Genomic DNA, 14746 nt, shown 5'->3' on the forward strand with positions numbered 1-14746 from the left:
AGCGGTGGTCCCCGGACCACCTGGGAACCCCCTCAAGGACCACCGGTGGTCCCCGGACCCCCTGGAACCCCCTGAAGGACCAGCGGTGCTCGGGGGCCACTGGTTGAGAACCACTGCATTAGAAACATCAGACAGACAGGTTACCTGCTGTGGGGCGGCGGCCATCTTGAAGCCTGCGGGGTCGACGATGCGATTGGCCGGTTGGTCTGCGCTCTGCGGCGGCGGGGGGTGGTACCCGGGGTGGTACCCGGCCCCCGAGCCGTCCTGGATGCCCGGGTGTAGCGCTGCGTCAAAATATCACACCTCGGTATTTATGTCAAAGATTATCACAATCCATACGATATACCATATTACCGGGAAAATGTCATGTTCTATATTTTAAGTGTTGAAAACGAAACATTATTAATTTTTACAAGTCAATATCACTCCCATATTTGATATTCTAAGTGAAGCACTGAGAAAACTTTCTTCGTCCTTTTTCTCAAAAACACAAGGGAAACTTTGACCGGAAAAGACTCGCTCACCGTACAGAAAAAAGAAGTAAAACTCGTTATCGCAAAACAAGGAACGGTATGACGATATATGGATGTATCGTCACGCACCGTCCTATCCATGCTACGGTATGACGATATATGGATGTGTCGTCACGCACCGTCCTACCCATGCTACGGTATGACGATATATGGATGTATCGTCACGCACCGTCCTACCCATGCTACGGTATGACCATATATGGATGTATCGTCACGCACCGTCCTACCCATGCTACGGTATGACCATATATGGATGTGTCGTCACGCACCGTCCTACCCCTGCTACGGTATGACGATATATGGATGTATCGTCACGCACCGTCCTACCCATGCTACGGTATGACCATATATGGATGTATCGTCACGCACCGTCCTACCCATGCTACGGTATGACGATATATGGATGTATCGTCACGCACCGTCCTACCCATGCTACGGTATGACCATATATGGATGTGTCGTCACGCACCGTCCTACCCCTGCTACGGTATGACCATATATGGATGTATCGTCACGCACCGTCCTACCCCTGCTACGGTATGACGATATATGGATGTATCGTCACGCACCGTCCTACCCATGCTACGGTATGACCATATATGGATGTATCGTCACGCACCGTCCTACCCATGCTACGGTATGACGATATATGGATGTATCGTCACGCACCGTCCTACCCATGCTAGTTACGTTTGCATTCTTTCACTTAGAATAGAATATAAGGGAAAAGAAGACACGCTCACCGTATAGAAACTAGAAGTAAAACTCCTTAGACTGAGACTTAAGAAAATATTTTTGATCTTATCTTATCATGGTCACAAAGTGCTCTGTGCTCAAAGTGCAACTAAAAAGCAAAAGTTTCGGTCCTAAGAACTTAGGACCGAAACTTTTGCTTTTAATAAAATAAAATATATTTTCATAAGTCTATACGGTGAGCGAGTCTTTTCCTGTCAAAGATTCCCTTATATTCTAAGTGATAGAATGCAAACGTAACTAGCATGGGTAGGACGGTGCGTGACGGAATATCGTCATATCGTCATACCGTTCCTTGTTTTGCGATAACGGTATGGGGTCTTACCCGGGTGGTACCCGGACCCCGAGCCGTCCTGGATGATGTATATATAGATAACGGTATGGGGTCTTACCCGGGTGGTACCCGGACCCCGAGCCGTCCTGGATGATGTATATATGTATAGATAACGGTATGGGGTCTTACCCGGGTGGTACCCGGACCCCGAGCCGTCCTGGATGATGTATATATATAGATAACGGTATGGGGTCTTACCCGGGTGGTACCCGGACCCCGAGCCGTCCTGGATGATGGGGTATATAAAGATAGGGTCTTACCCGGGTGGTATCCGGACCCCGAGCCGTCCTGGATGATGTATATATATAGATAACGGTATGGGGTCTTACCCGGGTGGTACCCGGACCCCGAGCCGTCCTGGATGATGTATATATGTATAGATAACGGTATGGGGTCTTACCCGGGTGGTACCCGGACCCCGAGCCGTCCTGGATGATGGGGTATATAAAGATATGGTCTTACCCGGGTGGTACCCGGACCCCGAGCCGTCCTGGATGATGTATATATATAGATAACGGTATGGGGTCTTACCCGGGTGGTACCCGGACCCCGAGCCGTCCTGGATGATGGGGTATATAAAGATAGGGTCTTACCCGGGTGGTACCCGGACCCCGAGCCGTCCTGGATGATGTATATATATAGATAACGGTATGGGGTCTTACCCGGGTGGTACCCGGACCCCGAGCCGTCCTGGATGATGGGGTATATAAAGATAGGGTCTTACCCGGGTGGTATCCGGACCCCGAGCCGTCCTGGATGATGTATATATATAGATAACGGTATGGGGTCTTACCCGGGTGGTACCCGGACCCCGAGCCGTCCTGGATGATGGGGTATATAAAGATATGGTCTTACCCGGGTGGTACCCGGACCCCGAGCCGTCCTGGATGATGTATATATATAGATAACGGTATGGGGTCTTACCCGGGTGGTACCCGGACCCCGAGCCGTCCTGGATGATGGGGTATATAAAGATAGGGTCTTACCCGGGTGGTACCCGGACCCCGAGCCGTCCTGGATGATGTATATATATAGATAACGGTATGGGGTCTTACCCGGGTGGTACCCGGACCCCGAGCCGTCCTGGATGATGTATATATGTATAGATAACGGTATGGGGTCTTACCCGGGTGGTACCCGGACCCCGAGCCGTCCTGGATGATGGGGTATATAAAGATATGGTCTTACCCGGGTGGTACCCGGACCCCGAGCCGTCCTGGATGATGTATATATATAGATAACGGTATGGGGTCTTACCCGGGTGGTACCCGGACCCCGAGCCGTCCTGGATGATGGGGTATATAAAGATAGGGTCTTACCCGGGTGGTATCCGGACCCCGAGCCGTCCTGGATGATGTATATATATAGATAACGGTATGGGGTCTTACCCGGGTGGTACCCGGACCCCGAGCCGTCCTGGATGATGTATATATGTATAGATAACGGTATGGGGTCTTACCCGGGTGGTACCCGGACCCCGAGCCGTCCTGGATGATGGGGTATATAAAGATATGGTCTTACCCGGGTGGTACCCGGACCCCGAGCCGTCCTGGATGATGTATATATATAGATAACGGTATGGGGTCTTACCCGGGTGGTACCCGGACCCCGAGCCGTCCTGGATGATGGGGTATATAAAGATAGGGTCTTACCCGGGTGGTACCCGGACCCCGAGCCGTCCTGGATGATGTATATATATAGATAACGGTATGGGGTCTTACCCGGGTGGTACCCGGACCCCGAGCCGTCCTGGATGATGGGGTATATAAAGATAGGGTCTTACCCGGGTGGTATCCGGACCCCGAGCCGTCCTGGATGATGTATATATAGATAACGGTATGGGGTCTTACCCGGGTGGTACCCGGACCCCGAGCCGTCCTGGATGATGTATATATATAGATAACGGTGTAGGGTCTTACCCGGGTGGTACCCGGACCCCGAGCCGTCCTGGATGATGTATATATATAGATAACGGTATGGGGTCTTACCCGGGTGGTACCCGGACCCCGAGCCGTCCTGGATGATGGGGTATATAAAGATAGGGTCTTACCCGGGTGGTACCCGGACCCCGAGCCGTCCTGGATGATGTATATATATAGATAACGGTGTAGGGTCTTACCCGGGTGGTACCCGGACCCCGAGCCGTCCTGGATGATGTATATATATAGATAACGGTATGGGGTCTTACCCGGGTGGTACCCGGACCCCGAGCCGTCCTGGATGATGGGGTATATAAAGATAGGGTCTTACCCGGGTGGTACCCGGACCCCGAGCCGTCCTGGATGATGTATATATATAGATAACGGTGTAGGGTCTTACCCGGGTGGTACCCGGACCCCGAGCCGACCTGGATGATGTATATATAGATAACGGTATAGGGTCTTACCCGGGTGGTATCCGGACCCCGAGCCGTCCTGGATGATGTATATATATAGATAACGGTGTAGGGTCTTACCCGGGTGGTACCCGGACCCCGAGCCGTCCTGGATGATGGGCTATATAAAGATAGGGTCTTACCCGGGTGGTACCCGGACCTCGAGCCATCCTGGATGATGTATATATAGATAACGGTGTAGGGTCTTACCCGGGTGGTACCCGGACCCCGAGCCGTCCTGGATGATGGGGTATATAAAGATAGGGTCTTACCCGGGTGGTACCCGGACCCCGAGCCGTCCTGGATGATGTATATATATAGATAACGGTGTAGGGTCTTACCCGGGTGGTACCCGGACCCCGAGCCTTCCTGGATGATGTATATATATAGATAACGGTGTAGGGTCTTACCCGGGTGGTACCCGGACCCCGAGCCGTCCTGGATGATGTATATATATAGATAACGGTATGGGGTCTTACCCGGGTGGTACCCGGACCCCGAGCCGTCCTGGATGATGTATATATAGATAACGGTATGGGGTCTTACCCGGGTGGTACCCGGACCCCGAGCCGTCCTGGATGATGGGGTATATAAAGATAGGGTCTTACCCGGGTGGTACCCGGACCCCGAGCCGTCCTGGATGATTTATATATATAGATAACGGTGTAGGGTCTTACCCGGGTGGTACCCGGACCCCGAGCCGTCCTGGATGATGGGGTATATAAAGATAGGGTCTTACCCGGGTGGTACCCGGACCCCGAGCCATCCTGGATGATGTATATATAGATAACGGTGTAGGGTCTTACCCGGGTGGTACCCAGACCCCGAGCCTTCCTGGATGATGTATATATATAGATAACGGTGTAGGGTCTTACCCGGGTGGTACCCGGACCCCGAGCCGTCCTGGATGATGTATATATATAGATAACGGTATGGGGTCTTACCCGGGTGGTACCCGGACCCCGAGCCGTCCTGGATGATGTATATATATAGATAACGGTATGGGGTCTTACCCGGGTGGTACCCGGACCCCGAGCCGTCCTGGATGATGTATATATAGATAACGGTATGGGGTCTTACCCGGGTGGTACCCGGACCCCGAGCCGTCCTGGATGATGGGGTATATAAAGATAGGGTCTTACCCGGGTGGTACCCGGACCCCGAGCCATCCTGGATGATGTATATATAGATAACGGTGTAGGGTCTTACCCGGGTGGTACCCGGACCCCGAGCCGTCCTGGATGATGGGGTATATAAAGATAGGGTCTTACCCGGGTGGTACCCGGACCCCGAGCCGTCCTGGATGATGTATATATATAGATAACGGTGTAGGGTCTTACCCGGGTGGTACCCGGACCCCGAGCCTTCCTGGATGATGTATATATATAGATAACGGTATGGGGTCTTACCCGGGTGGTACCCGGACCCCGAGCCGTCCTGGATGATGGGGTATATAAAGATATGGTCTTACCCGGGTGGTACCCGGACCCCGAGCCGTCCTGGATGATGTATATATATAGATAACGGTATGGGGTCTTACCCGGGTGGTACCCGGACCCCGAGCCGTCCTGGATGATGGGGTATATAAAGATAGGGTCTTACCCGGGTGGTACCCGGACCCCGAGCCGTCCTGGATGATGGGGTATATAAAGATAGGGTCTTACCCGGGTGGTACCCGGACCCCGAGCCGTCCTGGATGATGTATATATATAGATAACGGTATGGGGTCTTACCCGGGTGGTACCCGGACCCCGAGCCGTCCTGGATGATGGGGTATATAAAGATAGGGTCTTACCCGGGTGGTATCCGGACCCCGAGCCGTCCTGGATGATGTATATATAGATAACGGTATGGGGTCTTACCCGGGTGGTACCCGGACCCCGAGCCGTCCTGGATGATGTATATATATAGATAACGGTGTAGGGTCTTACCCGGGTGGTACCCGGACCCCGAGCCGTCCTGGATGATGTATATATATAGATAACGGTATGGGGTCTTACCCGGGTGGTACCCGGACCCCGAGCCGTCCTGGATGATGGGGTATATAAAGATAGGGTCTTACCCGGGTGGTACCCGGACCCCGAGCCGTCCTGGATGATGTATATATATAGATAACGGTGTAGGGTCTTACCCGGGTGGTACCCGGACCCCGAGCCGACCTGGATGATGTATATATAGATAACGGTATAGGGTCTTACCCGGGTGGTATCCGGACCCCGAGCCGTCCTGGATGATGTATATATATAGATAACGGTGTAGGGTCTTACCCGGGTGGTACCCGGACCCCGAGCCGTCCTGGATGATGGGGTATATAAAGATAGGGTCTTACCCGGGTGGTACCCGGACCCCGAGCCATCCTGGATGATGTATATATAGATAACGGTGTAGGGTCTTACCCGGGTGGTACCCGGACCCCGAGCCGTCCTGGATGATGGGGTATATAAAGATAGGGTCTTACCCGGGTGGTACCCGGACCCCGAGCCGTCCTGGATGATGTATATATATAGATAACGGTGTAGGGTCTTACCCGGGTGGTACCCGGACCCCGAGCCTTCCTGGATGATGTATATATATAGATAACGGTGTAGGGTCTTACCCGGGTGGTACCCGGACCCCGAGCCGTCCTGGATGATGTATATATATAGATAACGGTATGGGGTCTTACCCGGGTGGTACCCGGACCCCGAGCCGTCCTGGATGATGTATATATATAGATAACGGTATGGGGTCTTACCCGGGTGGTACCCGGACCCCGAGCCGTCCTGGATGATGTATATATATAGATAACGGTGTAGGGTCTTACCCGGGTGGTACCCGGACCCCGAGCCGTCCTGGATGATGGGGTATATAAAGATAGGGTCTTACCCGGGTGGTACCCGGACCCCGAGCCATCCTGGATGATGTATATATAGATAACGGTGTAGGGTCTTACCCGGGTGGTACCCGGACCCCGAGCCGTCCTGGATGATGGGGTATATAAAGATAGGGTCTTACCCGGGTGGTACCCGGACCCCGAGCCTTCCTGGATGATGTATATATATAGATAACGGTGTAGGGTCTTACCCGGGTGGTACCCGGACCCCGAGCCGTCCTGGATGATGTATATATATAGATAACGGTATGGGGTCTTACCCGGGTGGTACCCGGACCCCGAGCCGTCCTGGATGATGTATATATATAGATAACGGTATGGGGTCTTACCCGGGTGGTACCCGGACCCCGAGCCGTCCTGGATGATGTATATATATAGATAACGGTATGGGGTCTTACCCGGGTGGTACCCGGACCCCGAGCCGTCCTGGATGATGTATATATAGATAACGGTATGGGGTCTTACCCGGGTGGTACCCGGACCCCGAGCCGTCCTGGATGATGGGGTATATAAAGATAGGGTCTTACCCGGGTGGTACCCGGACCCCGAGCCATCCTGGATGATGTATATATAGATAACGGTGTAGGGTCTTACCCGGGTGGTACCCGGACCCCGAGCCGTCCTGGATGATGGGGTATATAAAGATAGGGTCTTACCCGGGTGGTACCCGGACCCCGAGCCTTCCTGGATGATGTATATATATAGATAACGGTGTAGGGTCTTACCCGGGTGGTACCCGGACCCCGAGCCGTCCTGGATGATGTATATATATAGATAACGGTATGGGGTCTTACCCGGGTGGTACCCGGACCCCGAGCCGTCCTGGATGATGTATATATATAGATAACGGTATGGGGTCTTACCCGGGTGGTACCCGGACCCCGAGCCGTCCTGGATGATGTATATATATAGATAACGGTGTAGGGTCTTACCCGGGTGGTACCCGGACCCCGAGCCGTCCTGGATGATGGGGTATATAAAGATAGGGTCTTACCCGGGTGGTACCCGGACCCCGAGCCATCCTGGATGATGTATATATAGATAACGGTGTAGGGTCTTACCCGGGTGGTACCCGGACCCCGAGCCGTCCTGGATGATGGGGTATATAAAGATAGGGTCTTACCCGGGTGGTACCCGGACCCCGAGCCTTCCTGGATGATGTATATATATAGATAACGGTGTAGGGTCTTACCCGGGTGGTACCCGGACCCCGAGCCGTCCTGGATGATGTATATATATAGATAACGGTGTAGGGTCTTACCCGGGTGGTACCCGGACCCCGAGCCGTCCTGGATGATGTATATATATAGATAACGGTATGGGGTCTTACCCGGGTGGTACCCGGACCCCGAGCCGTCCTGGATGATGTATATATATAGATAACGGTATGGGGTCTTACCCGGGTGGTACCCGGACCCCGAGCCGTCCTGGATGATGTATATATAGATAACGGTATGGGGTCTTACCCGGGTGGTACCCGGACCCCGAGCCGTCCTGGATGATGGGGTATATAAAGATAGGGTCTTACCCGGGTGGTACCCGGACCCCGAGCCGTCCTGGATGATGGGGTATATAAAGATAGGGTCTTACCCGGGTGGTACCCGGACCCCGAGCCGTCCTGGATGATGTATATATATAGATAACGGTGTAGGGTCTTACCCGGGTGGTACCCGGACCCCGAGCCTTCCTGGATGATGTATATATATAGATAACGGTGTAGGGTCTTACCCGGGTGGTACCCGGACCCCGAGCCGTCCTGGATGATGTATATATATAGATAACGGTATGGGGTCTTACCCGGGTGGTACCCGGACCCCGAGCCGTCCTGGATGATGTATATATATAGATAACGGTATGGGGTCTTACCCGGGTGGTACCCGGACCCCGAGCCGTCCTGGATGATGTATATATAGATAACGGTATGGGGTCTTACCCGGGTGGTACCCGGACCCCGAGCCGTCCTGGATGATGGGGTATATAAAGATAGGGTCTTACCCGGGTGGTACCCGGACCCCGAGCCATCCTGGATGATGTATATATAGATAACGGTGTAGGGTCTTACCCGGGTGGTACCCGGACCCCGAGCCGTCCTGGATGATGGGGTATATAAAGATAGGGTCTTACCCGGGTGGTACCCGGACCCCGAGCCGTCCTGGATGATGTATATATATAGATAACGGTGTAGGGTCTTACCCGGGTGGTACCCGGACCCCGAGCCTTCCTGGATGATGTATATATATAGATAACGGTGTAGGGTCTTACCCGGGTGGTACCCGGACCCCGAGCCGTCCTGGATGATGTATATATATAGATAACGGTATGGGGTCTTACCCGGGTGGTACCCGGACCCCGAGCCGTCCTGGATGATGTATATATGTATAGATAACGGTATGGGGTCTTACCCGGGTGGTACCCGGACCCCGAGCCGTCCTGGATGATGTATATATATAGATAACGGTATGGGGTCTTACCCGGGTGGTACCCGGACCCCGAGCCGTCCTGGATGATGTATATATAGATAACGGTATGGGGTCTTACCCGGGTGGTACCCGGACCCCGAGCCGTCCTGGATGATGTATATATAGATAACGGTATGGGGTCTTACCCGGGTGGTACCCGGACCCCGAGCCGTCCTGGATGATGGGGTATATAAAGATAGGGTCTTACCCGGGTGGTACCCGGACCCCGAGCCGTCCTGGATGATGTATATATATAGATAACGGTATGGGGTCTTACCCGGGTGGTACCCGGACCCCGAGCCGTCCTGGATGATGGGGTATATAAAGATAGGGTCTTACCCGGGTGGTACCCGGACCCCGAGCCGTCCTGGATGATGGGGTATATAAAGATAGGGTCTTACCCGGGTGGTACCCGGACCCCGAGCCGTCCTGGATGATGTATATATATAGATAACGGTATAGGGTCTTACCCGGGTGGTACCCGGACCCCGAGCCGTCCTGGATGATGTATATATATAGATAACGGTATGGGGTCTTACCCGGGTGGTATCCGGACCCTGAGCCGTCCTGGATGATGTATATATATAGATAACGGTATGGGGTCTTACCCGGGTGGTACCCGGACCCCGAGCCGTCCTGGATGATGTATATATATAGATAACGCTATAGGGTCTTACCCGGGTGGTATCCGGACCCCGAGCCGTCCTGGATGATGTATATATATAGATAACGGTATGGGGTCTTACCCGGGTGGTACCCGGACCCCGAGCCGTCCTGGATGATGGGGTATATAAAGATAGGGTCTTACCCGGGTGGTACCCGGACCCCGAGCCGTCCTGGATGATGTATATATATAGATAACGGTATGGGGTCTTACCCGGGTGGTACCCGGACCCCGAGCCGTCCTGGATGATGGGGTATATAAAGATAGGGTCTTACCCGGGTGGTACCCGGACCCCGAGCCGTCCTGGATGATGGGGTATATAAAGATAGGGTCTTACCCGGGTGGTACCCGGACCCCGAGCCGTCCTGGATGATGTATATATATAGATAACGGTATAGGGTCTTACCCGGGTGGTACCCGGACCCCGAGCCGTCCTGGATGATGGGGTATATAAAGATAGGGTCTTACCCGGGTGGTACCCGGACCCCGAGCCGTCCTGGATGATGTATATATATAGATAACGCTATAGGGTCTTACCCGGGTGGTATCCGGACCCCGAGCCGTCCTGGATGATGTATATATAGATAACGGTATAGGGTCTTACCCGGGTGGTACCCGGACCCCGAGCCGTCCTGGATGATGCCCGGCGGGTCGTCTCGGACCGGCTCCGAGGAGCGTGTGATGGCGGGCTCCGTGGGCAGAAGGCCCCCCTCCCCGTCGTTCAGGGTCTCGTCCAGCTCCTGGTCCGTGTAAGCCCCGCCCTCCGTGTCCGTGTCCTGGAGAAAAAAACGTTGACCCCAAATTGTTAAACAATTCAGCACCATGGATAGCTCCTACACAGTGTTACACACTGCAGCACCATGGATAGCTCCTACACAGTGTTTCACACTGCAGCACCATGGATAGCTCCTACAGTGTTACACACTTCAGCACCATGGATAGCTCCTACACAGTGTTACACACTTCAGCACCATGGATAGCTCCTACAGTGTTACACACTTCAGCACCATGGATAGCTCCTACAGTGTTACACACTTCAGCACCATGGATAGGTCCTACAGTGTTACACACTTCAGCACCATGGATAGCTCCTACAGTGTTACACACTTCAGCACCATGGATAGCTCCTACAGTGTTACACACTTCAGCACCATGGATAGCTCCTACAGTGTTACACACTTCAGCACCATGGATAGCTCCTACAGTGTTACACACTTCAGCAACTTGGATAGCTCCTACAGTGTTACACACTTCAGCACCATGGATAGCTCCTACAGTGTTACACACTTCAGCACCATGGATAGCTCCTACTGTGTTACACACTGCAGCACCATGGATAGCTCCTACAGTGTTACACACTTCAGCACCATGGATAGCTCCTACAGTGTTACACACTTCAGCACCATGGATAGCTCCTACAGTGTTACACACTTCAGCACCATGGATAGCTCCTACACAGTGTTACACACTTCAGCACCATGGATAGCTCCTACACAGTGTTACACACTTCAGCACCATGGATAGCTCCTACAGTGTTACACACTTCAGCACCATGGATAGCTCCTACACAGTGTTACACACTTCAGCACCATGGATAGCTCCTACACAGTGTTACACACTTCAGCACCATGGATAGCTCCTACAGTGTTACACACTGCAGCACCATGGATAGCTCCTACAGTGTTACACACTGCAGCACCATGGATAGCTCCTACAGTGTTACACACTTCAGCACCATGGATAGCTCCTACAGTGTTACAAACTTCAGCACCATGGATAGCTCCCACACAGTGTTACACACTATAGCACCATGGATAGCTCCTACACAGTGTTACACACTTCAGCACCATGGATAGCTCCTACAGTGTTACACACTTCAGCACCATGGATAGCTCCTACACCGTGTACAGTACAGTGTCTGTACTGTACTGTACTAACCTCGTAGTCAGAGGTGTGTCTACTGTCCGTACTGTACATGCTGTATTCGCTGCCCGGAGCCGACAGGTAGGACAGACGGTCGTCATGGATGTCCAGGTCGTCTTCTGGAGCCCCGTCCGCCTGACGAGGCACACGCACGCACGCACGCACGCACGCACGCACGCACGCACGCACGCACGCACGCACGCACGCACGCACGCACACACACACACACACACACACACACACACACACACACACACACACACACACACACACACACACACACACACACACACACACACACAGCATCATTTGAATGAACCGTTATGAACAAGTGTTATATTTCATTACAGTCGATCTTTTTGAATAATGACCTCTGAACTCAATCATCAACGATCAACTTGTCTAATCAAAGGCACCTGATTGGCTCATATTAGGGATGTTAATCGCCGTTAAGAAATTAATCAATTCAACTTAACTCTTTCAGCGCCACCTGGTGGTCACCAGTTTAGGCTCTGAGTGCCAATTCTCCCATTATAAAGAAAGAAAGAATTTGTAATTCTATTATGCATGAAATGTGCATGATGTCATCACCTGTACACCAGATTAGAGGAATTTTCAAAAGATCTCTCTCAGAGACCCAGACCAGCTGGTTCTATAGGTTAGGGCTTAGGGGGTAGGGGGTAGGGGGTAGGGCTTAGGGGTTAGGGGTTAGGGGGTGGTATTACCTTCCCCTCAGAGACCCAGACCAGCTGGTTCTATAGGTTAGGGGTTAGGGGGTAGGGGTTAGGGGGTGGTATTACCTTCCCCTCAGAGACCCAGACCAGCTGGTTCTATAGGTTAGGGGTTAGGGGGTAGGGGTTAGGGGGTGGTATTACCTTGCCCTCAGAGACCCAGACCAGCTGGTTCTATAGGTTAGGGCTTAGGGCTTAGGGGGTAGGGGTTAGGGGGTAGGGGTTAGGGGGTGGTATTACCTTGCCCTCAGAGACCCAGACCAGCTGGTTCTATAGGTTAGGGCTTAGGGGTTAGGGGGTAGGGGGTAGGGCTTAGGGGTTAGGGGGTAGGGGTTAGGGGGTACAGTACCTTGCCCTCAGAGACCCAGACCAGCTGGTTCTGCTGCTGCTGAGTGGTCTCCTTCAGAGCTCCGTACCAGCCGTCATTCATGTTGTTCATGTTGATGGTGGCTGTGGAACACATTCACATTTACACACATTTACACACATTTACACACATGGCAGTAACCGTTTTTTTTTAAACATTTGAAAACTATAGTGAAATGGGACAATCTGCACAAGTAGTACTTTCTACTTTTGGTACTTTAAGTACATGTTTTGATATCAATACGTTACATTTACTTAAGCAATATTACACGAGAGGGTGTTGTTTAACGTGATTATTGCCACGACAGTGATGCGGTCAGGAACGAGACGAAGTCGAGTTCCGCAAGCATCACTGAAGTGGCAATAATCACGTTAAACAACACCCTCGAGTGTAATATTGCTATTCTACAACAGTTACCCTTAAAACAAAGAGAATCGCTGAAAAAAAATATTTTTTTAATGACAGATGCAGTCACTACGACCACAAATGTCCAAAGAAACTAGCTAGCCTAGCCACCGAGTTTGCTAGCGCTCTGGGAGAACAGAGCAGCTGAATTCTTTGTTTTGATTAGGTGGTGGTGTGTGCTGGTTAAACCACCGGCTAGAAGGCTGTTTCAACCAATCAGATTGCTTCCTCTTAACGACCTGTTGTAGAATCAAGTTTATTTTTTTAATTCCGGACTTGTACTTCTAACCGAATGCTTCAACGTTGCGGTATTGATACGTTTAGACCTGATGCTCGCTCTGAAAGAAAATATATTCAAAGATTTATGCCGCATTTTTACAATTTTTCAAAAATAGCAGACCCACAAGCTTGTAGCGCGCCACCGAGCTTGTAGATCTGCTATTTTTCAATAGCTAAAGTATAACATAATGCAAAAGGGGTTCCCGATCAGATTTGGTTAATACTTTTACTTGGTAGGGTTTAGGCGGTAGGGGTTGTTCTACGCTGCAGTATTGATACTTTTACTACTAACCCAGTACTTCTACTGCAGTATAGATACTTTTACTGCTAACCCAGTACTTCTACTGCAGTATAGATACTTTTACTGCTAACCCAGTACTTCTACTGCAGTATAGATACTTTTACTGCTAACCCAGTACTTCTACTGCAGTATAGATACTTTTACTGCTAACCCAGTACTTCTACTGCAGTATAGATACTTTTACTGCTAACCCAGTACTTCTACTGCAGTATAGATACTTTTACTGCTAACCCAGTACTTCTACTGCAGTATTGATACTTTTACTGCTAACCCAGTACTTCTACTGCAGTATAGATACTTTTACTACTAACCCAGTACTTCTACTGCAGTATAGATACTTTTACTGCTAACCCAGTACTTCTACTGCAGTATAGATACTTTTACTGCTAATCCAGTACTTCTACTGCAGTATAGATACTTTTACTGCTAACCCAGTACTTCTACTGCAGTATAGATACTTTTACTGCTAACCCAGTACTTCTACTGCAGTATAGATACTTTTACTACTAACCCAGTACTTATACTGCAGTATAGATACTTTTACTGCTAACCCAGTACTTCTACTGCAGTATAGATACTTTTACTGCTAACCCAGTACTTCTACTGCAGTATTGATACTTTTACTGCTAACCCAGTACTTCTACTGCAGTATAGATACTTTTACTACTAACCCAGTACTTCTACTGCAGTATAGATACTTTTACTGCTAACCCAGTACTTCTACTGCAGTATAGATACTTTTACTGCTAAC

The 14746-nt window shown here is 51.4% G+C and overlaps 1 protein-coding gene across 1 annotated transcript in view; it reads right to left on the reverse strand.

Moving 5' to 3' along the window:
• Nucleotides 1–14746, reverse strand: part of tjp1b (tight junction protein 1b) — a gene marked incomplete at its 3' end in the record, with an annotated part of 74786 nt that overhangs the window by 22480 nt on the left and 37560 nt on the right. Inside the window, exons 18-21 of the mRNA XM_083762914.1 lie at nucleotides 12993–13093; nucleotides 11928–12047; nucleotides 10594–10765; nucleotides 145–284 (exon numbers count right to left, since the gene is read on the reverse strand). Of these exons, the coding sequence (XP_083619040.1) occupies nucleotides 145–284; nucleotides 10594–10765; nucleotides 11928–12047; nucleotides 12993–13093 (533 nt within the window). The remainder of the gene's footprint in view (nucleotides 1–144; nucleotides 285–10593; nucleotides 10766–11927; nucleotides 12048–12992; nucleotides 13094–14746) is intronic.

This window comes from Protomyctophum parallelum (genome assembly GCF_964188405.1).
Source record: "Protomyctophum parallelum genome assembly, chromosome: 4".
Classification (NCBI taxonomy): Eukaryota; Metazoa; Chordata; class Actinopteri; order Myctophiformes; family Myctophidae; genus Protomyctophum; species Protomyctophum parallelum.